The sequence below is a fragment of the Falco biarmicus genome, chromosome 9 (assembly GCF_023638135.1).
Source record: "Falco biarmicus isolate bFalBia1 chromosome 9, bFalBia1.pri, whole genome shotgun sequence".
NCBI lineage: Eukaryota > Metazoa > Chordata > Aves > Falconiformes > Falconidae > Falco > Falco biarmicus.
In genome coordinates, this window is record NC_079296.1 from 37,748,335 (window position 1) to 37,773,903 (window position 25,569).

A 25,569-nucleotide genomic window follows, 5' to 3' on the forward strand; every position below is an offset into this window, starting at 1 on the left:
TATTAGAGCTTTTTACTGTTAATACTTCATGCAATAATACATCCAGTGAGACCTAGTATGCAGAAACATAAAAGTTTAGTGGGAAAGCACTGGCAGTTTTGACAGCCAAGTAAAGATACTCATCATTTGTGCCATTTTTATTGTTGCACTACATGGCAATATACAAGTCCCAGCTGAATTTCTACTGAACCATTTCTGCTTTCTGCAAAATATTAGCATTAAGTGTGCTAAGTGTGCTACCTACACATTTTGTAATCTTACTGCTGGCCATAAGACTCAGTCACTCAAAATGAAATATTTTATATTTTTAAATATAAACTGCACTGAACAAATGCATTCAAGGTAAGAACCTGACCTGGGTACACAAAGATTACAGAGAAGCAAGAGAAAAAACATGTTTTGTGCACATTCTGGATAAAATCACCAGCTAAAGTTAACTGTGTTACATAAGACCAAACATATTCACACAGCACATTACTCAGCAAAAAGATGGACTGAAAATTCATTCATCTCTCTCAAAGCAGTTAAAACACTGAAAAAATAATGTTATCTTAAAGGACTAGGCTGCATAATGTTAGATTCTGAAACAACTCAATTGTAAATGCTGGATCTGTGGACACCCATGGGCACCAAAGAATTCCAGCGTCTGCATCGTACGCTTCAGAGCGCCCAGGCTGTCGGAGGACACTGGATAAACCAAGCAACAACCGGGAAGTGATTTTGCAGCAGTGCCCAGGCACTGCATGCACAAGCATCAAGCGCTGGGCGAGTCAAAAAAACATTACGTATCTTCATCCTGGTAGAACACACAGTGGTGCTGGAAGCAGCTCCATTATCCTGCATGCAATCCTCAACACTTCAGAAAACTTTGGCAGAAAGTAGTTATTGGTCTACTTGCCCACTGTTGCTATGTAGCACTGAAACTATGTAATTCTGCCTTTTTATGCCAGAGCAAAAGCAAAGGGGCCTCAAGAGAGTCTATTCTAGACCATTTTGCATACACATGAATCACTTGGAACTTTCTTCCTAGCCTTACTCATAGACATCCGCTAGTCTGAGTATTACTTTATAAGGGTTTAACTCATTAATTCCACCATACTAGACAAAATACAAAAGGGGAGGAAAATAATCTATGAACTGAGCATTTACTGGCCTGCTGTAGCAGTGCTTTCTCTACAAAACAAGGCAGCCTGAGATTTACAATTTTCTATGGAGCATCCATGATGATTCTACAACTACAAACAAAACCAGACTTTGAGGCATCAGGGTAAAAGTCAGCTCGGGCTCACTTTTACCAGCAACTCATAGGTAACACAAGACTTAGAAGTGCAAAGCCCGTGAGATGCAAAGTGTGGATATAAAATGCAAAAACAGTGTTCATAAATTAAAACTGACAGATTGCTTCTCCAAACCTCTATTACTGATCTGTATTCAACTTTTTAAGAATTAATTACATTTCTGGGAATATTACCGAGAATCTTTAGCTAATACACAGCATCAGTGCTAGTCATACACGGAATCTTGTGCGGTTTGGTAAACCAACTTTAACAAGCTGAGGAACGTATCTGTTCTTCCTCAGATTATTTGTGCTTCAGGAGACTGGTCAAGCTCTGTAGGTTGTCAAACTTTTCCTTGTTTTTTTTCCTTTATTCTTTACCCTTTTGAGTTCCTTTCCAACATAAATGCAGACTGTACATAGTATTGAAACACTATTACATCAAAGCAATATAAAGATTACAGTCATTCTAACAAATACTTTTTTTCTTAAGTACTGTAAAAATCTGTTATCACTCTAGCAACTATCTCACAGGGCCACTTACTGAAACACAAGATGAGGCCTGCTTGTGGCAACAACTGCTTTCAGCTCAGCAGTTTAATGTAAAAACACCCCAGCAAAATATTTCAACAGATGTTTCAGTGTGCCTAAAAAGTGTTGAATTCTAGAATTATTTTCTTGTAGGTTCACATGTACTGCTGAAATCCATTAACAAAGTAATTCAAATGCAATCCTTTCAAGTCCATTTAAATAAACAGTGCTCAACGTCAAAAATGAAACATGCCATCAACAATTTGTACAAAGGTAAAGGTGAAAAATATAATTTGATTACAAAAGAATCTGTTAACACCATCTGTACACCACAGGTAATGCTTTTTGTAAGACAAATTTATCACCATCCTCAATCATTCTGAGATGTTATCTCTTAATTCATAAAGCATGCATTTTCTGTGTACTTATATGCAATAATTAGTGTTTTTATAGTACTTCCTATTTTAGTGTGAGCAGTTACGATATTATACAGTGACTCAACTAAGATGAATGAGGGGGAAGCTTATGCATGTTATTTTAATGAAAAAGTATTTCACTGGTCTAGCTTCAAAAGAGCCAAGAAAGCTAAGTGATAAAAGCACCAGCTTAGACTCTTTTGAACATAAATTCAGGCATTTTAATGTGTATCTCAGTAAACCTACATGAGTTTCCATGTAGGTTATTTATACACGTTATGGCACTTGGACTCCCCCTAACAGGTATTTAGTTACCTAGGACATCTAGGCTAAAAAAGAAGGTCTGCTAAAATGAACCATTTCTGTAAGATAATGTTTCTGTCCCAACCTTCAAAACCCTTAATTTTCCTGGAAGTTGCACCAGAAGACTGTTCATATTTCACATTATTTGAATAAGTTGCCTCTGACAATGATGTCATGTTAACTTTTAAGTCTAGATCTCTAGTGATTTGTGAACACAAATGAAAGCAATCTTGCCCACTTCCAACAAACCAGGTTGTGTCCTGCTCCGTAGCAGTTATAACATGGAGTACCGATACTTGTGTATCCATTCTTTTGTTGGACTAAAGCCTTTGAAGTTATTACACATATTAAGAAAGAGGTCCAAATTTAATTAAAGGCTGTTTACAACGATAGCATTTTCTCCATGTAAGGCATTATTCTGACATCTACTGGCCTGGTATCCAACCATACATTTTCATACACTGCATTTATTATTAGAAAGGAGCATATATATTAATCCAGAGATAACAATTAAATGAACACAATTGACATACATTTAAAACAGGCCCATGTATTTTCATATAAATTCCACAATACTACCAGTATTTTGGTAGGTTTCTATTGCTTTCTTAACTCATCTGAACTACTGTATATTATGAGGCTTTAATACAAGCAGCTTGGGGAAGAAAGTTGGAAGGGAAAAGAAAGTTGTGACAAGTAAAAAAAAAAATCCAAGAAGCTTTTTTTTAAAAAAAGTCTTTACTTGCAAAATTAAGCAGCATGCTATTTTGTGATTTATATTTGAATTTAAAAAGACTAATTAGACCGAAATAAAAATAAAAACCTAAAAATGGCAATTCTATAAATAATGAAAATTTTGATTTCACTAGACTTTAATGAAAAACATTTGGTAATTAAATACTTGCTACTGTTCATTACATTGATGAACTTTATTAGGGTTAAAACTATAACAAAGTTCATCCTAAAACATTTTGCAATGCAAAATTATTTTCATTCGAGGAGTGTCTCATTGAATGCTAAGAATTACAAGCAATCTTCAAGGAGCAGACACTCACATTCATAAAACTTTATACATCTTTTGGAACTAAGATATTTATACTACTAAAATCAAACATGCATCACTTCCCATACATTCTGGTATCATGATTTATATTACATTATGTAACACCATTCTTCTAAACAGCAGCAGTTTTATCATACGTTTGCTCCATTTTCTTTGGATTTCTGATCTTTATCTTCGCTCTTCACAACATCCTTTAAAAGAAAAAAGGGAGAGGATAACATGAATTCTAGAAGTACTATTTCTCATGTGAACTGTAAAGTAGCATGAGACAGATATTGTTCAGTGTCAACTTTAAATACTATGTGAACTGGTATCTTACTTTTATAACCAATTAGTATTTCCAGTATCTTCCTGAAAAATTGAGGTGGCAGAAGCTAAATGTGACCTAAGCTGTTCTGAAGGGAAGCACAAAAGAAACCTCACTTTCCATTCTAAAGGTCTGGGGGTTGTTGGGCCTTTTTTTTTTTTTTTCCTTTTACCATCCCTCCACTCCACCCATTGGTTGGTGGTTGTTTGTTTTTTTTAAAGAGCAAGTGAAAACAGGTTTTGCACAATCCATTATATCAGGCTAATAATTTACTGCATCAGTTCTAACATACAATACTTACATCGGTCAAAACCACCTCAAAACACTAGGCTTAAAAGACATTTCCATCTCAAACATATAGACAGAATGAGCAAGGACATTTAACTGAGCTAAGAGCATGGCAAAATAGGGTTAGGCAGTGCCTTCAGCAGCCAGTTCTGCTGGAGTAGCAGGTCTACGCTTAGTGAAGCACAGGACTGCGTAACACTGATTAGATGGCTGCAAGGTACTACCAGTTTAATAAGCTACTGTGACTTATATGATGTGTCACTTGTATCCTACGGGGAGAGGGGGGGAATATTTTAACATTTGTTCCAGGATTTTTTCTGTGTGTGGTTTTGTTTTTAGACCTTCTGTAGATGCTCTATTGTCTTTTCAAAATAAATACAGACAGAAAGAAGCACGGGTCCTTCATAGTACCAGTTTGGCACCCAGCAGCCTTCATAAACTACTCTTCAGCCTTACCTAGTGAGCCCCCACAGCATTCCTAAGGAATATGCAAATATATTTTTGTACAGGGCTAGAAATACTCTGGAGCATTATGCAGTTTGCTTAAAACTTGTTTTACTGAAATACCCCCATATAATTTTAAATACTTAAGTTCTGCCTTGAAAAATTACTCCTAACTGATCAAATGGAAGAGCAGATTTGGACTGTTGGGGATGGACAGCAAAACATTAAGATTATTTGAGACTTAAATATTTTTTTAAATACATAAATGTTAATGTAAGTCAAGAACATGTGCTTCAAGCTTAGAAAATATAAATTTTGTTATCTTTAAATAATCAGTATTGCATTGAGCATCATTATATGTTAAGATACTAGTACCCTGAATTAACGTAAAGATTCCTTTTTATTCTTAAGTTTTTGTTCTGATAATCTAGTCTACATGAAGCTTGCAAACAATAACAACAAATGGAATTAAATAATTCTAACCTGTTTAAGAACACTCTGTATTTCATCCATAACAGTAGCTAAATTTTTGATTGTCTTATTCAGCTGACCCTCAAATTGCAAATTTTTATCATCTGAGATCTTCAAATTTTCTTGCAGTTGGCCAAGGTCCTTTTTCACTTCTTTGAGCTCCGCAGATAGACTTTTGTTAGAATTCTCCAGCTGTAGTATGGTCTTTTCATCGTAGTCTTTAAAAAAAAACCAAAAACAAAACCCAAAAAAGTCTGTCACTTCCAATGCCATGTACTTTGCATCTTAATATTACATTTACATGCCAACACCATAACTAGTGAAAAACCTGCACTGTATTACCATTTGATAACACTCAATTCTGACTACATTTTGAACTCTCACATTCAACTTGAATAAAAAACGAAAAGCATTTCAGCATGGCAACAATGGTACTCAGTAACAGTTGGCATGCAAGTTCAAAAGGCTTGGGAAATAGAAAACAGAAGCTTATGGTAAGCAAATGGCTAGGAAATGTAGATCACAAACACTACTCAAATTGGTTTTATCTACTTGAACTTCTTAGTGTCTTTTATCAACCTAAGTACCACCTTCAAAGTAATGTCTCACCTGTTTTTTCTTCTAGTAACTGAAGCTTTTGTTCTATCTCTGCTCGCACTCTTTCACTCTTCTCCAGCTTCTGTAAAAGGCTCCCAACATCCACCATAGCTCCATTGTACACGATGAGGCCAACATTTTCTTCTATGGCTTTTGATTCTTGCTTTATAGTGGGTGACGGTAACAGTAATCTGTTTCCTGTATTAGATTAAGTAGCATTAGGAAAAAATCATTCTGTCATTTTTCAGTTCTTCTAGTGACCAACCTCAAAAACTTCTTTAAAGAATAAATGGCTGAAAGAATGAATATAGATTCAACTTTGCTGGTTTATCCCTCACATTGCTCTCCCTGCTGCAAAAAAGGGGAGTGTCTCCCGTTATATTGTTTCTATGCCCGCCTTCTGCGGCAGTGTTCTTCAAAAACCAGGCTCTGTTCTACCTACAGCAGTGATCCTCCTGACTGCAAAACTGCTGTGAATGAGAAATGTTGGTCCTCCTTCCTGCTCCAAGATAAAAAGATTTCTCTTACAGATATAACAAGATGTGTTGGAAGCCAGAAATACTGTAATTTATGAATGAAAAAGGTTTACTTCTTCGAACTGGCAGGTTCCCAGCAGACATGAATTAGTTTCTGTAAGAAAGCAGGTGTCTCAGAACTCTCATTATCATTCCCACAGAAACAATTATCTGGAAGTTTGTGGCATAAAAAATAAATAATACTACCTAACATATCTTCCTGAAGCTCTTCAGACTCTTCTTGGTTTTCTTCATCTTTAGAAGTATCTGTTAGTCTTCTGTAAAAGCAAGATTCTCTAAGCACTACTTTATTAAGTAGCTTCTTGACCTAAAACACAGCCATGGAAAGAAATACAGTGTTACTTCATACATAGACATTGTAGTACCCAAGCAAGAACGTTTTAACTTGGGAAACAGAGAAATTGCCAGCTTTTTGAACCTTAACATACTGGGACTTAAAATGAAAACAAGCTGGGGGTGGGGCGGGGAGAGGAAGATACAGTATCGAGGCAAAAGCTACATATACGTTATGGGTGTATCAAGAGCCATAAACTTCACCTTTTAAATCCAAAACAATTTACAAAATATTAAGCTAGTATTTAATTGTAAATACGAAGTGGCTACATAAAAATCAAGAATAAAGTATGTGAGCAACAGCCTTCAGAAGCTAAACTGTATTCCTCTCACTTAACAGCATTCCTACAATGTTTTCAAAGAGATTTCTATTACTATACAAAACCTGAGCACGTGACAGGTGTAGTCCAAGAGTGTACAGTATCTCCTCCATGTCCTTCTCCAGAAGATATCCACAATGACTTTGATCAAAATAAACAAAAGCCATCAGAAGATCCCTATTAACAGTTACCATCTGCGTCTTGTCTTTCTCCTACAGAAAATTCATTATGGGATCATTAGATTAAAAATCATCTACTAAAACCACAAACTTCTCAGTTAACAAAAGTTTTCCTCAGTTCATTTTACTGTTACTTTCAGCAATGCAATTAATGTAACTAGCATTTACCTACTGAGCTCAAACATTATACAACCAAGCTATTTCGGACAAGTAATCCTTCAAATATTTGGACAGTAATATTTGGTAGACATACTTTCCTTTTGCTCATGCTAATATGTAAACAAAATTCCCCTAACTCAACAAGTAATAGTAAACACCCCTTCTCTCCATCATATTTTACTGAATGGCTGTTTTCAGAGTGAAAACCCCATAAACATGTAATGATTGAGCATCCGGCTCTCACAGCCACAGTAATTCTGCAGACTCTTTTCCCATTATTCCTATTCCTACATCTCCTATTTTTCCTTTAAGAAAACAAAGAGAATCAGAAACTTGTTTTATTCTTGCATTTATAAACAAAGTTTAAGCGTAACAAATGAAACTTATGCTGTTCCTTAATCTGAACTGTCGAGGCAAGCTATTGGCCTCATGACACAAAAAGACTTCTATTTTCCCGCAGGGAGATGTAAAAACATAACATGATTCCAAGCTCCACAACTGAAAAGCCAGTTTATCAATCAAGTTAAGCTTCTACTTTTCTTATGTAAGAATACAGCAGTTGAAAATAACAGATAAACCAATCACAACTGCTGCTGCTTATGTGCACATACAGCATTAGTCCTCACAGATCAGTACCTCATACAACAAAGTTTTTCCAACAGCTTTCACCAAATGAACTTGCTCTCACACGTTCCCTAACTTTTATATACACTTAATGTTTCAGTCCGGAAGTGCTGAAGAAATCAAGGAGTGCAAGTGGGTCTTCTAATAAAAATAAATCTAAGCTCTAATTAGAACACCTCTAACAAGATTAAATGTAGTTCTTAAGAAAGGCATTAATTACTTTATCTTTAGACGACCTCTCTTTACAATGCCTATTTCCCTCTCTTCTGTCCTCCCGTTTGTTCATTTCCTCTTCATCCCGGTCTGTAAAACAGGAAGAAAATTCAACATACCCACAGCAAATGATTCTATAACCTCAAAATACATACGTTCATTAAAAAAAAAGTTCACACACACACCCCCCAAGACCTGAAATAAATATATTTCCCTGAAAAATAATTTACAAAAAAGCATTGAAGCGAGTCCTGTCAAACTTTTGATTTTTCTCTGGGTCTTACGTTAACATAAGCCATTTATCATTTTCTTTCCCTGTGTTTCTTTCACACACTCAGGAGAGAGGAGTTGAAACAAATGCTAACTAGGCCAAAGTAAGTGCCACCAACATCACCATCTATTTAAGCGGTGTGCAGAAAATGACCACAATTCTCCCTAATGAGGCTTGGCAGAGTCTGCAATTCAGCTACAGTTATTCCTATTAGAACAAAAATCAGTACTATTTACTCTCTAATATTTTATATTATAAAACCCGTATCAACTATATAATTAAAAGCAGTGTTTATACTCATGTCTGAGTGAGATATTACTGAACCTATGATTTAGATTCTCCAAGAAGTTACAGATCACATTGCTTACTAGACGTGAATTACAAACTGTAGGATTTTTCTTTAAAGGTAGATGGTACAGTAAAACTAAATTTACAATCAAGAGAGAAAAAGGAATACGAGAACTGCAGGGACAGGTCATGACACGTAGCTCTGTACCTTATGTGCAAGTCTTTGGTGAGAGAATCACAGGCCAGGTTCACCTTTAAGCTCACCTTACTTGTGAGGAAAAACTTTGGTAACAACTATGTATCACACCACTTGACTAATTTTGCACACACGTTTTGAGAATCAATAGCTTTCTCCTGCACCTCCATGGCACATTGGATTGTTCTCAGCAGCTCTGACTGGGAACGGCACAAGGAGGGATTGCGGGAAGTAGCAGCACTGGTACAGAACAGACAAGACCAGGGTGGTCTCAGCCAGATCATAAAAGTTGTTTCAAGAACCACAGATTAGCACCTATTTTTAAGGCTGGTGCAACAGTCTGCCAAAAATACAACTGAAAACGCTGGGGCTGAAGTACCTAAACAGTTCAAACCCACATCTCTAGCAAAAACTCTCCACAAAGGAAAAAAAACCCCAAGTACAAAACAAAAAGCATACAGCATGTCTTACGCCCTTCTGAATCTCTGAGCAGGGAAAGAGCTATTGCTGCTCCCTGGAGACAGGAAAGTTCCCCAGCCCCTTTCCCCATTTCTTCAGGCAAACACAAGTCCACCCAAACAGAAATCAACTCCTCATATCCTCATGTAACGAGCACCCCACACCACAATCTGGCCTAATAAAAACAGGATGACATTTCAGAACTGAGGAATAGGAAGGTAGGCACTTAAAAGTGGCTTGGTTTTTCAGAGGTGCTGAATACTCACATCTCCTACTGACTTCAATGGGAGTTGCGAGTGGTCTGCATTCTGAAAAAAATAAAACCACTTCTATATGCATGCCTTACTTTGAGTACCACAGCTAGTTTATATTAACTATGTTCATAAAATGCCTAGCATAAAGGCACTTACATTTTAAGAAGATCTTGTCAGAATTACTAAAATAAAATCAGTCTAATAATGCAATTTTAAATTGTCTAGTTCCAGTGCATTCTCCAGCTTGAAAGAACACATCAGTGACAATAAAAAAAAATTCTGGAAGCCACGTTCATAATTCAAGATACCTTCATCTTCATCTTCAGCATCTTCTGCCTCCATTGGATCATATTCTTCTTGATTATTGTCATCTTCAGTTTCTTCTTCATCTTTAGAATCATCTTTCCTTTTATCTTCCCTCTGTAACGAAATTTCCTAAAAATTTAGCTAGTCAAAACTAAAAAACAGGGAAGTAAAAACCTCACTACCATTCACTGAAAATTTGCATGTTTATATTTAGTCACCTAAAAACTAAATACAAATCATGTGATGCAGCTGAATGCTAGATTGAAACATATTTACATAGATGAATGAGTCAAAACAATTAACTAACACTACAAGACCTGAGTTTTCAAAAGCAATAAAATTAAATTCAAATAGAAACAGTTTAATATTGATCCAGACAGGAAAGTACATCATATGGGCTAGCTGCTGACCTTCTTTTCATCTCTATCTTCTTTTTTGTCTTTATCGTCTCCAGATTTTCTCCTCTTAGGTTTTGGATCATCTGTTTCGTCATCTTTTTCTTCTTTTTTTTCTTTTCTGTCATCTTTTTTGCCTTTTTTGTCTTTTTTGTCCTCCCTCTCTGGGAGAGAGATCAGTGCTTTGTAAATTCTGACACCAAAATCTCTCTGAAGCATTTCATTGAAGAGTTCTGCAAACAATGATACCTGCACATAAAGGAGAAGGAAAAGAGAACTGACAAGTTTAGAAACCTGTGCATTTCTTCAAGGTATCATACAGTGACTATACCGCTATTGTAAACAATGTCCCAAAGAATTTTTTTCTAGGTACAAAGAAATGAACTTACTTATTTTGCTATGCTATCATAAACTTCAACAATTTAAGAATACTGCAGTCATCACACAGAATTTAAGAAAAACTAAGATTAGCTACCTGTAAGTAGCACAGTTAAATTACCTCAAAGGAATGTTCTTTATTATCTTCTAATCTGTAATCCAGAAGAACACTAAGAGACATAATGCTACAGTCAAACTTTCCACTCTTTGCTGCCCAGTTAGGATGTACAATGATTGCTGGTTCATCAGGCAAGATATATCGTCTTTCTCGCCGCTGACGTTCCATTTCTTCTTGACGTTTTCTTTCTTCTTCCTAAAAAGAGGCAACAACCCAACATAGAGCATGTTCCAAAGCTGAAGTTTCAGCCTATATATTAGTTTTTAGGACTTACTGCTTTGCACTAAGTGAAGGAAAGCCTAAGCTGCTGAATGCAACGCAGAAAATAGAATGCTGGTCCGTGGCTTCTGTCTACAACGCATACTGTCTCCACTGCCAACACTCACCTAAGAAAACTGGAAACTTGAGCCACACAAAGCAGGACGTGCAGTGTTTTTAGACCACAAAGCAATGAGTACCTTCCAACTATCTTACGGTGCTTAACCGCAACATGCTTATTCAACACTGGAAGGACTCGAGCTATTTCTTTTCAAGGAATTGTATGCGAGCTAGCAAAGTGTCAATGCTCCTGAGGGGTCTTGTGTTTGTTTACAGGTGTTTTTAGAGCTGTACAGTACTGTAAACTGTCTTAATCCTTACACAGAAAGAGTAAAGGCTTTATACATCATCTTCTCGAAGATACCCAACACAGCTTAAGTAATTTACTTGGCTCTTGGTTATAGGAAATGCAATCTCTAGAGATAGAACTGATGCAAATCAAACAAAAGATTAAAAAAGGTGAAATACCAAGCAGCTTACTACTGACTACCAAGAGAGAAATACTCAGGTCTTATGGGTGTGGAGAAAGTGTCATGGCAGAACTTGTGCTTTTTAAAAAAGCAAGCACAACCAAAGTTCCCTTCCCTGATCTCAGAAGAAAACAGTGGCAAGAAACCCCAAGATAGTTGAAGCTCTTCCAAGCTGTGGGAGAAGGCAGCAGCTGACAGAACTCGCAAGCACATGGCCTTTGCTCCCTCAACAAGGTTTACACATATACAAAATTTCAAGTCACCCCATACTTCTTAGCAGGTAATACACAAAAAGGCAGGTTCAAAAGGAACTAACAAACAATACATTCTCCAGACACTTACAGCCCCTTCCTGTGGTTCAGCTTTGGCCTTACTACACAGATCTCATCTACCCTTGTGAAACAGCAAAACAGACTATGTAATATTAAAACTACCAAATGCAAAACTGAGAAACTTCAATACACAGGAATTTTATCCAAAAGCAAAAATTAAAGCCTCATCAGAAGGGGAAAACAAACCTAAGCAAACTATTAACTATGTGAAGAAACTGGGCTGTTTGAAACACTATAACCTTTTACAGCCTGGAACCTGCCCTCTTCCCATTTCCACAATAATTCCCTAAGGCTTCTATGTCCCCAAAAGCAAATACAACTAAGCAGCTGCTTTTCATGTAGGTTTAAGTAGTTAAGATCTTGTTAAGTGTGTTCACCTGTTCTCAAGCATAGTTTCTCTCAGGAGTTTGGGATTTATTTTTCCTTACATTTAAGGCCTGACATTAATTCAAAAACCCTTAGCATAGCTGTGTATTTCAACTGACTTTGCTGATAAAAAGAAATTCAGACTTGCCAAGATTTGGTTCCAATCCAGCAGCTCAGGTTACAACAAGAGTTCTCAGCACAGTCACAGAACTACAAAACTCCAACACAACTAGGCATATTCCTGTACTTTTAGTGTATTAATACAGTATTTTATATATTTAATTTTATATACAGTATTTTACGTATTTATATATATTTAAGAAGACATAAACCAAGCATGTCCAAAACCTAACCTCTTTGTCATCTTCAGATTTCCTGTCTTCCTCCTCTTCCTCTTCTTTCTCAGACTTCTCTAGCTCCTTTTGCTCTTCTTTTTGTTCCTCTACTTTCAGCTGCTTTGTCAGTCGAGCTATCAACTGAGATTTCAGTCCTTTAGAGCTAAGGGTTCGACTTTCTAATTCTTTGCGAAGGTCATTTACCTGGTAAATAAAGGCTCTGTAAGCGATATCAACCAGTGACATTGCAAAACATCTGATTAACAGAAAAGGTGAAGTAAAAATTAAGTAAGAGCACTGAAAGTCAACTGTATTTTTTAAATCTGTACTGAAAACCACTAGTATTTACTGGTACATAAACCATATTAAATTTTAAGTGTTCTCCTCAAAGAATACCTTTTTGAGGAGCTCTTCAGAGGGGCAGGGGAAGGATTTCACTAGAGTAAAATAGTTTATTACTATTATTCATTTAAGGAAATTTTTAATTATGTCTCCTAACAAATTTTTGTCTAAGTACTGCCTTTTAAAACTAACATTAAAGTATTTCAGACCCCACATTTTTTAATGCAAGTAGATATGACCAGATTACCGCAGAACTTTCATTTTCCAGTTAATGTATCATATGCGATACCCTTTCATTGTACAAAGTTCAAAAGTTCTGAGTAGTTTCCATTAGCTGTATTTCACTTTTTAAAATCAGGAGTCACACTTGCATACTGTGATATCACATCTAATACCTACAAAATCAGCAAGGAAGTTAAAACACTACTGAAGCTTTTTGCTCAGTTAAGGGAATATACTGCTGTATTTCGGGTGATGCCTTAAAAATGGAAGCGGCGTACAATGAAATAAAATTTTAAGAAAAACGTTAGTTACCTTCATTGTTTTTGGATCCAGTTTAGACCAGTGTGTAGGTGTAGAGATCTCTTTAGCTTCCCCATCATCCTTTTCCTCTTCGTCCTGACAAATAAAATTTAGAAATTATCATTCAGAAAGCTTGAAAGCATTTCAGTTATTTTTTAAATTCTGTTGCTGATCTGTGCAAGGTCACAACTGTTTCAGATAGTCTTCTCCTAAAGTTATTATTTAGACAAGTTCACACACACATTCTACCACTTTATAAATGATCACAGTGCCACTCAGCCAATACAAGCCAGATCTGTGGAACACAAAAGGGTGATAAGCAACACCACAAAGAATATTGGGGTTACACAGACACTGCTGGTCTCCATTAACCACACAGTGTGTGATTTCCCCCCAGATTTTAAATCCCCCAAATTACTCTTTGTTCAGTCAGACCTTCCCTTATTCCAAGATGTTGATCAGCCACATGGCCTGAAATTCAGATGTTTCAGACTAGTGTTTTGTTCAATTTCAAATATCACAATTAGAACTGGCCACAAGAAAGAATTTAGGAATTTTAGAAAATGGCAAAATGTTTAAAGACAGCTATTCATAAACTGCATCTCACTCAACAACTGGTCCCAGATTCCAGCAACTACATCTATGATAAAAAATTTTCTGCGCATCATAAGCACAATTTAATTCCATTTGTGATTATCAGCATACACATTTAAAATTAGTGAACTAGCTGAAATAAAAATAAAAACCAACATTCACTACACTGCTGAAAGCTGGTTTACCAGTCATTGTTACCAGTTATGTTCCTCCTATGTATGTATGTTGTGTAGTATGTGGTGTGCAATTTGTGCCTGTGTTCCTGTGCCTGTGAGAAGCAGAAATAGAAAAAGGGATTAGCGTTCAGTGCCTGTTCTCCATCAGCCTCCTTGCGTTCACCCTGAAGCTTCTCGACCAGCTGCTGCTTGTATCCTCGGGAGAGGGTTTCCCACTCTGAGCGGGTGGGAAGGCAATGCCAAACATCCGGGAAAAATAAAACCACTGTCTCCACATGAGCTGGAACTGTACGCCCCTTGTGGGTCTCCTCAGGGCGATGGTAGCGAATCTCTGCAAAACGGTACCTGTTGCAAGGGAAGAAGCATGTTGGAAAAAAAATTCTACAATACATTTTAAAGAGCCTAGATCACTTGTAGCACATCAAGTAAAGAAACTTTGCTGCAAGACCTTGAAGTTTATCTAAAGAAAAAAATTATGGAAGCCATATTTTCTCTTTTGTCACATTTGTAAAACGGTATCACGATCGATAAGGAGGAAAACCAACAAAATTATTTTCATGTAACTTGTTGCTTAGCACACGTAAGTTTAATGTACAAATAAAAGTTGAAGCACTTCAAATTTAGCATACAATAGGCTTTCCTGGTATTAGTAAAACCGCAATGAGTGTTAACACAGGACAAAAACTCATCAAGAGAAAATATGGCTATATAACGAACAGCTATTTATTTATAACAAAAGAACAATGAAATGGAAGTTCTCTTGACGATCTTCTCCAGCTATGCACAAAATGAAAAATATTTTCAGCACACATTCATTAAAAATTACAGCATAACATATCAAAATAAATCCAGAATTTTTAATTAGTTCCTAATGCAGTACTCAGCAGAGTTGGCACCAATCAAGCTTATTACAAAACAGAACATCCTTTGAGTAGTTTACCTGCACTACCAAGAGCAGCTGACAAAAAAAAAAAAACAAAACGTTTTTCCATCTTAAAACTCCTGGTAACAGACAAGTATTTCTACAGTGTACTTTGCTTTGCAGTACAGTACTTACCATTGTGTGCACACACTTAAGTCAATCCCTGTAAGAGCCTTGCAACAGCGAATAGCCGTCTTTATCAGCACGGAAGGGTCCTTTTCTGGATCAGGTCCATCCAGTGAAGGGGACCAGTGTCCTCCAATAGCCATAGCTTCATCTTTGCCTTTCATACCCACTAAAAACTAGACAAAAAGAGTCTTCTGAATGTTCCCCTGCTAGGGGTAAAGAGTCATTTTTCCCAAAGTGCAAAGAATATTTCATAGCGCACACACTGAAATCCGTGAGTAAACTGTCACATTATTTTGAAATCTGAAAATGAAAGTCGGTCAAGAAAGAGTTCAGTTATTTTTCTTCCACATACTATTTCAGAAATGGAATAGGTTTAAAACATCATCACTCATTCTTGTTTGCAAGACTTTCCATCAAGTTTGTTATTTGGTACAGGTTTGTTCCTTTGCAATTAAAAGCTTTCTAGCATAAAGGACAGATACAGATTTAAATGGTGTCTTGATTCCAATACACATTTATAGGTGTTCCTGCTTAAAAGTGATAAAGCAAAGCTACTAAAGGTAAGACCACAAGAGCATTATATCTATAAATTCAAGTACCTCCCCACATGCTTTACGGTGATGGAGTTTAACTGGAAAACAAGTCTGTGTTATCCTGAAACACCACAGCACTTACAGATTGTTCAGTTTAACCACAGCTGAATTTCACTTAATACAATGGTTACTTAACTGTTGCTTTGTTTGTATTCTCTTCACAGCTGAGCCCTTAAAAAAAAGTCTTAAGTGTTTGTGAAAAAAGGCTAACAAAGTTAATTATTATATAATTAATGTAGGTTTCTCCAAATATCTATTGTTTAACTAAGCTGAACAAAGCAGTAAATATGAAAGCAGTGAAGATGGAGTTCCTACAAAGTGGAAAAAGAACTGACATTTAAACTAGGTCTCTTCAGATGAAAAAAATGAAGCCATCGTTTAGCAGCCTACAAACTCCTTCCTTATTGACAGATATTCTGAAGCTCTATAACCAACCTTTATTGCCAAAAGTGTCTGGCATTGAAGCATATTTACCTTTACAAGTCTAGCAGGATGCTGAAATCCATCACGAAGTTCTTGGGGATCTTCAGCCAGAGCACATGACTTATGATAGAGATCCTCCATACTAGGACTAGCCATCAACATCACCTGTTGTGTAAGTCAGATCAATCTTGTGAAGGTCTCCCACTATGACTGGTAAACAATGACCACAACTTGCAAACACATACATACCAGTGCTTTTTCCTTAATGTCACAAAAAATCAGAACAAGTAAAGGTAAAATAAAATTGTAGAACTGAGTGTTAAAATGTCTGCAAGGACCAGTTTCACTCTGTCCCATATGGATGCAAAGTGTTATCTTATTAAAAAAAAAAAAAGGATAAACTGAAAGCATGTAACAGCAACATGCTTCACATGTCATCACTATATGCCAAATACCCTATACCAAGAACCACACAGAGTACATTTCTGGTTTCAGTAACTGACTCTTTCCGCTTTCTCACAATCGCAGGAGAACTGACCAAGAGATTAATCTGCATCCTCATAGCATCCCATTAGCCCAGTCAAATTTAACAAGATTGCCTTCTATCCTAAACAGGTTAATATTATGAATCAGGATGCTATTCCTCAGTTACTGAATTTATTTTGAAGCTTAAACTTCTGAAGGAAAGCTCTTGCTCTGAATCAATAAACTGAAAAAAACAGTATGTCTGATACTTGAGCCAAGGCTTCAAAGTTTTTATACACAGAAGTCAAGTAAAGTTGAGTCTTCCAGATATACAAGGATTAAAGGCAGTGTTGTTTCTAAAACTATCTTTAACATGAAATACTTTAAAACAGATTGACCTAGAAATCTCAGACCTATTTTAATGAAAGAGCTTTCAAATGAAAGTAGTTTTAGGAAGACATTTTGACACTGAGGTCTTTAACACATCATTACAGCTCTTGATGCCGCATTTTTTGAATATGCTGGGATTATGTAAATGTCAATCTACTTTCACCAAAATAACAAATATTGAAATGAATCTGAAAAGAAAGAATCACTAAACAGAAGAGCACAAACTGCACAGAAAGGACCCTTGAAGGAGAAAAAAACATAATAGAAAAAGGGGTGCATTAACTATTCAGAATGAATTGCCTAAGAAATACATTCAGAGATGTTGCAGAAGCTGGCTTTCTTTCCTATAACCACATCCATACAACTACGTACAGAGCAAGGAAGAGACCACAGTAAAAACAAGATTTAGGACAGCTCTAGTAAGAGAAAAACAAACTGATTTCAGTCATGACTCTTCAAGCTCTACATACTAGCTCTTCACAGAAAAGTTTAAAATGCTGTATTTTGCTCAAATCACTGCACTGTATTTTCAGTTCAGTTATAATCACTTTTTCACCCTATAAGTAAAAAAATTTTCTAATGAATAGTCATAATACTGGAAACCTATACAAACCTTTGCACTGTACAGATGATCAGCATCAGGTGGATCAAGGACCGCAGCATTTTTATCTATAGGATCTACTTCTCTATGCATTACGTAGAAATTACAGTAGTTCCCCAGCTGAAACGGTCTAGACATAGGAAAAGCATCCACCCAAGTAAACTGAGCATCAAAGAAATCACTTGGGATATACAAGTTCTGGTAACGCCTCCTCAGCTCCATCATATCACAGCTACGGCTGAAATAAACAACAGTATTTGAAAGATACAGCAATAAAAGAACGATTAATAAAGCACATAATTACAAGATATTAACTGGAAATATAACCATTGTCTATTTAATAATAGAGATATAAAATGTAAAGAGCAATGTATTTCAGTTAAAAGCGTCATGGATCAAAGTTTAAACACAAGTAACTACTAAACACTCTTCCAATTAAGGTGCCTGTATATTAGAGAATATTTATTAAACAGGGTTATAAAGGTATTGTGCAGTAGCATTCAAACATAACAAAGAACCTAGTAAAAGTTTAACGTACAAGGTTCTCAGCCATTACATATTTGATCATTCTTTAGATTTAAGATCATCATTTAACACTCACTACACACACGTGTTGACACAGCTCACAGTAATCTGTACCCACAATTAAAGTGATACACAGGTAATCATCTGGCACTACAGACGTACCAGTCCAATGAAAACTTGGAAAACTGAACCGTGTAACGAGGAACAACACGTCGCGGTCTCCGAGGTGACCTCTCCCTCTCTCGTCTAGGTGATCTCTCTCTGGAGCGTTTTCTCTGGGGTGATCTTTCCCGGGACCTACGTCTCTCTCGTTCTCTTTCACGACTTAAAAAATACATACAAATATTTTTGAATGCTGATAACACAAAATGGTTTCTAGCACAAAAGAAGCTAGACCTGTCAGAGTTGACTCACAAAAAGAAGATGAGGAAGTTCCTCATAGTTTCAGTGCGCTGTCTCTTTACCAGAGACCGATTATACAATTCCTTCATTTCAGATAGACAAGAACTCTTCGCCAACATCTAGTGGTAAAGGCACTTGTGCATATCACTGACCGACTCTGGAGCAAGAAGCTCAGCTCTGTTTGAAGACAGGTCTTTACAGAACGCTTTGATTATAGTCTAGTCTTCTACAACATACCTCCTGTCATCTTTTCGGTTTGGCATAGGGTCTCCTCCTCTGTCATTCCTCCCAGAAAATCTGGATGGTGGGTCTAATCTTCGAGCTGGCTGAGGCTGTGAAACTAGACGAACAGGGGGCTGTAACAAGCCACCTGAAAAATATTTGTAAGATCAATACATAATAGGGGGCAACTATCTCCACTTTACAAACATTGCTGCTTTACAGTTGTTTCACTTGTGCATGTTTTCTGAATATCTCGAGTCAAATCTGTTTATTAATAACACCCATCCCAAGAAAATCAAGACACCTATGCTTTTCTTCGCAGATGCAAACAGACTCCAGTAAGCAGAATTGTTTTAGAAGCATCTTCTCAAGACAGAAGCTGATGTAATCCAAGTGTATGGAACCTATCACAGTAAACAGCTAAGCCTTCTCTTGGAAAAATAATTTAAGATAGGTATACTACCTATGCGCATGGAACTAAAGAAAATCTGAAACTTATTTTTGAGGCTATTCATAGGTAAAAACAGCCTCCTGAAAAATCATTCTGAAATAATTTTATTCTACCACTGCACTGATCCCCCAGCACATACTTTTGCTGTCTCAAGACATTCAACCAACCGACTGTAAATGGAGCAAACATTACTAACACCAACAAACAACTAGGACTAATTAGATTGTGATAAGCATTCATCCAAGAGTTCTGCTCATGTGATAGCTTAAGAACTTCTCTCTTGCTTTTACTGTGGGTAAGAAGTCTTAATTTTATCTTCGTTATCAATCCTATTACTGATTCTTCAGCCACTCAAAAGTTCAAGTCAACAACCATCATTGTTTGAGATTTGCCATGTTCGGCAGTTTTTCTTCTCTCAAGTGCCAACCTGACTAACTGAAATAAATAAAATGCCAATATAGAATACTAGTTTTAACAATGCAACTGTGTGAAACCCGATCGTGTTGAACACTCCAGAAGATGCTGAAGAACTACACTGCCATTAATAGTTCAACTCCCCAACCTGTCTGTGAATGTGTGAGAATAAAAATTACATTGAATTCGCTTTCAGATTATGAAATCTTAATACAAACAGGAGCCCATGGGAATTTCACTAACCAGGTGATTCTTGAGCTAGTGCCTGGCATACAGCTGCAGGAAGATGCACGTCCAAAAATAAAATTCTATAGGGTCCTTGCCATATTATTTCAACTTTTACTTCAGCCTTCTGACTCACAAAAAAACACCACCCCACACTAAGCACCAGAACGACCATGACAGACTGTGCACTGAAGGAGCACCTTTCTGCTGCGGCTGCTGCAGTAACGGCTGAGGCTGTGTCTGAAGCAAAGGTGTGATTGAAGCTGCCGATATCTGTGCCTGCAACAAGGACTGTGGCTGTGGCTGTGCCTGAACACTGAATGCAGTCTGCTGTGCAATGGGCTGAAGAACCGCTGGAGGTGTCTTCAGTAACGGCTGAGCTTGTGTCTGGTTCTAACAGCAGAAGAGAAAAATGAGTTGTGAGTGAGCTTAAACCCAGAAGCAGTCAGTGCCAGTTAGACTGGGTAACCCCATATACCTGATTTGGAAGTGTCTGGATCCTCTGTGCATTCCATTTGAATGGCATATTAGGATTGTAAGTAGCTTCTACCAAAACTCTGTCACCCACCTGAGGTGTCTTTCCTTTAACAGCACTGCAAACAATACAAAAAAAGTATTGTGAGAGTCTTATTTAACTAGTTTTATATTTGCAAGTTACATATAAAGCTGGGAGAAAACAAAGTTCATTAAAAAAGCTTGTAAAAAGAGCATCTACACCCCAAATCAGTTAAAGTACTATCTGCTTCAGCATGGAGTAGGCACAGTCTTTGGCCCAAAAGCAGAAGCTCCCTGAACAGTACTGAGTCAGGACAAGCAGACAGCAAGTTAGAACACATTTAATCACCCACAAATTCTGCTATTTCCTATTAGAAGGAGCTTAATAATCTTCTCAGTCTCCCAGGCTTGGGCTTTGCATTAAGAAAATTCAAAAGCTCACATAAAGGAATGCAGATCTAGTGTTTATTAACTTAACTTGACTATGTGAATTCCAGTGTTGACAGGAAACAACATAGTAACTGCAGGCACTATCAATGGAGTCACAGAATTAAAACACAGTAATCTAAAACTTTTATTTAGTGAGGGTATCACAGAATACATCTGCAGGCAGGTATTTACATCTTACCTAAGCTGAAAAAAGACATCTTCATCCACAAAACCAAATGTATCATGTAGTTTAGTAACTACCCCAGTGAAGACACGCTGCTTTTGTGGTTGGGTTTGCTGTTGACTTGACCGGGGGGCTGGATAAGAAACAGTTATCTGGGCTGCCGGCTGAGGAGTAGACAGGCTAAGACTGGTAGGTAGTGCAACAGCTGGCTGTAAGCAAAATAAAGCAAACTATAAATCTTATAACCAGCTGAAATACCTACAACAAGGAACAGATCCTTTACCCATGTAGACGGGAGTTTAAAATATCTCTAAAGCAATTCTGAACAGGGATTTTCAGAACATGGAAGGTTTTTTGGTTTGGATTTTTTAGATGGCTTTTTTTCTACTTTGAATGAAGACTGGCTTTGTTTATCCTTTTCTTTTAAAAAAGTCAACTTCCTCAAAATATGCACAATGTCTAGAAAAAACACAAAAAAGATGACTGTGTTATTGCTCGCAGGTAACCCGTACAGCGGGCCTGAAGAGGACAAAAGCCCTAATTTTGCTAGGAATACACGCTTAAAGAGATTTTTCTCCATTTATATCCCAACTGTAGTTAGAAGTCAGTAAAGGTTAAGGCTAACTTTCCTAACTCAACCTTCCCTAACTCAACAATTTATGTGCTTGCCTTCTTACAAAAGCAGAACATAGTAAGATAAAGAAACTAAGTAACCTATTTTTACCTTTGTATTTTAAAACATGTTTAAAAGGTTAAGTGAAAATGGAACTAGAGCAATTTATAGTGTATTAAATGGTTGCATGTTTTAAACCTGTCAAGTTCAGCAAGGTTCTTTTTAAACCTCTCTACAGACATACTGCATACTATTAACACAAAGTTAAATTCCTTCTCAAAGGCGAGAAGGATTTTCCCAGGTTGTTACTGCAAACAACTGAACACTTGAAGTTCAAACGAAAAAAAATTATTATGTAATCAACACACATTCCCTTCAAAATTAAGGAAAAGTGGTTGCTATTAATTTTTAAACCAAGGCTATGCATATTTTAACATCTGGATAAAATAAACCTCTAGCAATAAATTGTCCATTCATATTAGTTCATTTTACAGATTAAACTACCCAAGACGTCACAAATTTGCACTCTTATATTATCTGTGTTTGGGAATGAAGACCAAACAATAAAACCAAACTAACCTGAGTTAAAAGGGTCTGCTGAGGTTGCTGCAACTTAAAATAAATAAAGTTATAAATTAATTTTATATGCTTAAGGAAATTGTACAATTTTACCTCCTCTTTACAAGTAAGAGTTTTTGCTTAATCTGAGTCAGTTAATAGTCCTTTGGGGTTTGGTCATTTCAGTAGTTTGCATATGCATAAAATTGCACTCATGTGGTCAATTTTAAGATTGTATAATCCAGATTTATTCAGTAAGCAGAAATGCTGAGGGTTTTGTAACTGAAAATTAATACCAATACCAAAAAAAATTTTGGCAGCTGGAGAAGCTTAGGCCTGTAATTTCCATGTCCTTTTATTCTTTTTCAAAATCCTGTTAAATTCAAAGACCATAAAAAAAAACTTGAGGGAATTTTTTTGGACAGCATCTTTCCAGCAGTTAAAATACACGGCCCTGTTTAGAGCAGAGTTTAGCAGGAATCGTGTACACATGGAATAGTACGTATTTTTAAATTTCCTTTTTGCATGAAGGTAGGTAGGTTTCCATTCTGATTACATCTCTCCAAGTTTATGAACTTCAAGCTCTCTTTCACTACAAAAAAATATACCTAGGTCCTTTAACCTCCCATATGAGGATGAATTGAGAAACAAATCCTACAAGACACACAACCAACATTATTTTTAAAGTTATTTGTGATGTACACAGTAAGAATCAGACAAACCTGTTGCTGTACACTATAGAGAGTCTGCTGAGGTTGTGAATATTGCTGAAACAGATAAGAGCAAAATATCTCATAAACAGGAAGTATTATTACCCCAATAATACCAAATACAAGTTTTCTGCTAAGCAAGTTTTAGATAGAAACTATTCACATTTAACAATTCTAATGCAAAACATAACTAATAGTATCACCATATTTTACTTTCATAACAATTATTCTTAGCCTTTAGAGTGGACTGTGACACACTTCTAGCTAAAATCAGCAATTTTTCTTAAGCCTGACACTCATACAGTATCTAGGGCACAGTATAGAATCATGCAAAATGCTATTAAGGATACATAGAGTGATAGAAAATGCTGGGAACTTTAGATTCTCAGTTTAGGTGCAGCAAAACTCCTTTTCCAAAAAGGCTTTCCATAGCTAAAGGTCAGCACCTCCATAGGCAAAATTCCCACCTTCACAGGTTAACACAACTATTGATAGCTGCAGACCTAAAATCCCACTGTTTTTTTTAACAGGTTTATACTGAAATGTTCACCACTTTCCACCCTGCTTTTCTTCTGGATACTTTAGCTTTACAAAGCCACTGTTTCATATTGTTAAAGTTAATAGTCAACAGCAAACGCTCCTTTTTCTTTACCTGCTGTAACGCAGCTGCTGCAGCTGCAGCTTGCTGCTGTAAAGCAGCTGTCTGAGTTAGCTGATAGTTCGTTGGTGTTTGTGTAGTTAGGCCTGCCGCTGCCAATGCCGTCTGCTGGGTGTATATTGTAGGAGAGGCTCCAAGCAGCGATGGCTGCTGTACACCAAGAGCAGCTGAAAAGAGAACACACAGCGTAAGCACTGAGCAACTTTAAGCAGCTGAGGTTTCCGAGTGTTATACTAGACGCAGTACTGTGGTGCTTCACTCCCAAGTCAAGCTCATGAAGTAGATAAATCCAATTCCAAAATTCAAGATAAAGGATCACACCTCACTAGCTCCTCTTCCAAATTCATTTACGAATAGTACAATACAGCAGAGGCACAGAGACAGCTTGATTTCCTTCTCTTAAGCTGCTTGTGATTTTACAGCTCTAGCAGTTGTCAGCTCCATCTGCACCCACCCCCAACACACACACACTGTATTCTTTCTTGAACATATTTCAGATTTTGGATGAGCTGGATGAAGACTGTTCTCTATTTTGTAAATCAATTAATACATTTCGTTCTGTCTTAATACATTTCATTCTGTCTGAGGGCAAGAGAAATCTTTACTGTAATAGCAGCTACGAAACATGTCCTCTGAAAATGCACAAGGCTTCGCTTCACTCAGTGCTGTCTTTGTCCCAGGGTGAGCTCGATTGTATAGATGTGGGGGCTGGTAGAGAAGGAATAGCCTTATAACAGGGAGTTTAATTGATCCCCACGTATAAAAGGACAAAGTCAAGCTCTCTCCAGTTCCTACTAGGAAGGCTTTGTGCTGCCCAGACTCAAACTGGAAGGAAACGTTAGTTTATGTTATTGTCACATCAGCTTTTAATTCACTGCCAAAGATTAAGCAAATCATGAAGACCTGCTATCCACACGCTACATTTTGCATGCATGTGATACTTCTGAACAAGGTATGCTTAAGCCTTACTGATGGAACCTTCAGGGACAAATAGCCTTGCACAACGCGAATCTGACTGAAGAGCTGCAAACCTATCTGGAAACCTGCTCCCTCTTTGGCAGAAGTTTTTAAAAAAGTTATCTGCAGCTGCATGATTAAATATCACTTCATCAAGCTATCAGTCTAGTCCACATGTTTAAATAAAACCAAAGAGAGACTCAGCAGGGAAACATATTGCCAGCAAAAACAGGTCAGCCAGCCACCTTCAGAACTGAAGAACATTCAAGTTGAACAACAGAGTTCCTTTCTCTTCCAAAGCCATTAAAGACACAATGAAATGAAAACCAGATTTACTGTACACTCTTCCTGCAGAGTTTGTGCTCCACAGTATTCTTACTGACCCAAAATGAAGCTTTCATTCCTGACCCAGAAATGCAGTGAGAGATTGCTTGTAGCCGGTGACCATCACCACAGAATACCCAAAAACGCTGTAACCAACTCAACAGATCCTCAGTACAGTAATCCTCTCTACCATGCTGTTCTTTCCAGCAGAGTATGATATTCAGACAACAAGTTGATGGCACTGACCGTCTTAAAATTTTGGAATGAAACATGGAAGAAATATATAAGCAACCGTGACAATCACCATCACTATGACCTGTACTAAATATTGTCACAGAAGCATTCCAGGAAATAATACTATTTTAACAGTGAAATCAAGCATTCTATAGTACAGCAAGATTATATTATTTCCAGTATTACATGACTGTTTTCTCTAGAAAAGGCCAACATTCAGGTTTCTTTAGAAGACAAGCAAGCCAAATCTGAGGCTTCTCCCATGACAGACCCTCCATTCCCTTGATCCTCTTGCCTCCTGCTTATCACATCAGCTCCAACTGAATGTGCATTTTTGATGATCCAGAAGGACATTTTCACCCGGAGCCTCACATAACACACCTGAAACAGACCTTTAAATCTAATGAAAGTGCTTTGCTGTTGCATCCTGGGACAACTTCCATTTTTCGTGGCTGCATTTGCTGG

General features: G+C 37.0%; 1 protein-coding gene and 1 non-coding gene across 6 annotated transcripts in view; both read right to left on the minus strand.

Annotated features, from left to right (window-relative positions):
• Nucleotides 1-122: 122 nt before the first annotated feature.
• Nucleotides 123-25,569, minus strand: part of CCAR1 (cell division cycle and apoptosis regulator 1) — a 31,569-nt gene continuing 6,122 nt past the window's right edge. For 2 of the 5 annotated variants that reach the window (XM_056351886.1, XM_056351891.1), the window contains 24 exons: nucleotides 23,584-23,756; nucleotides 22,944-22,988; nucleotides 22,243-22,275; nucleotides 21,066-21,259; nucleotides 20,421-20,535; nucleotides 20,143-20,335; nucleotides 18,868-19,000; nucleotides 18,391-18,552; nucleotides 17,716-17,941; nucleotides 16,299-16,412; nucleotides 15,238-15,404; nucleotides 14,315-14,525; nucleotides 13,423-13,506; nucleotides 12,565-12,750; nucleotides 10,729-10,920; nucleotides 10,245-10,478; nucleotides 9,837-9,948; nucleotides 9,541-9,582; nucleotides 8,068-8,150; nucleotides 6,951-7,097; nucleotides 6,419-6,539; nucleotides 5,709-5,894; nucleotides 5,112-5,317; nucleotides 123-3,780 (listed from right to left, as the gene is read on the minus strand). In XM_056351886.1, the coding sequence (XP_056207861.1) occupies nucleotides 3,721-3,780; nucleotides 5,112-5,317; nucleotides 5,709-5,894; nucleotides 6,419-6,539; nucleotides 6,951-7,097; nucleotides 8,068-8,150; nucleotides 9,541-9,582; nucleotides 9,837-9,948; nucleotides 10,245-10,478; nucleotides 10,729-10,920; nucleotides 12,565-12,750; nucleotides 13,423-13,506; nucleotides 14,315-14,525; nucleotides 15,238-15,404; nucleotides 16,299-16,412; nucleotides 17,716-17,941; nucleotides 18,391-18,552; nucleotides 18,868-19,000; nucleotides 20,143-20,335; nucleotides 20,421-20,535; nucleotides 21,066-21,259; nucleotides 22,243-22,275; nucleotides 22,944-22,988; nucleotides 23,584-23,756 (3,419 nt within the window). In that variant the 3' untranslated portion in view covers nucleotides 123-3,720. The remainder of the gene's footprint in view (nucleotides 3,781-5,111; nucleotides 5,318-5,708; nucleotides 5,895-6,418; nucleotides 6,540-6,950; nucleotides 7,098-8,067; nucleotides 8,151-9,540; nucleotides 9,583-9,836; nucleotides 9,949-10,244; nucleotides 10,479-10,728; nucleotides 10,921-12,564; nucleotides 12,751-13,422; nucleotides 13,507-14,314; nucleotides 14,526-15,237; nucleotides 15,405-16,298; nucleotides 16,413-17,715; nucleotides 17,942-18,390; nucleotides 18,553-18,867; nucleotides 19,001-20,142; nucleotides 20,336-20,420; nucleotides 20,536-21,065; nucleotides 21,260-22,242; nucleotides 22,276-22,943; nucleotides 22,989-23,583; nucleotides 23,757-25,569) is intronic. The other 3 variants (XM_056351887.1, XM_056351889.1, XM_056351890.1) reach the window with 3 other exon arrangements.
• LOC130155651 (small nucleolar RNA SNORD98) lies at nucleotides 15,557-15,621 on the minus strand. Its single transcript, XR_008824146.1, has one exon. It is a non-coding gene; the product is annotated as a small nucleolar RNA SNORD98 (small nucleolar RNA).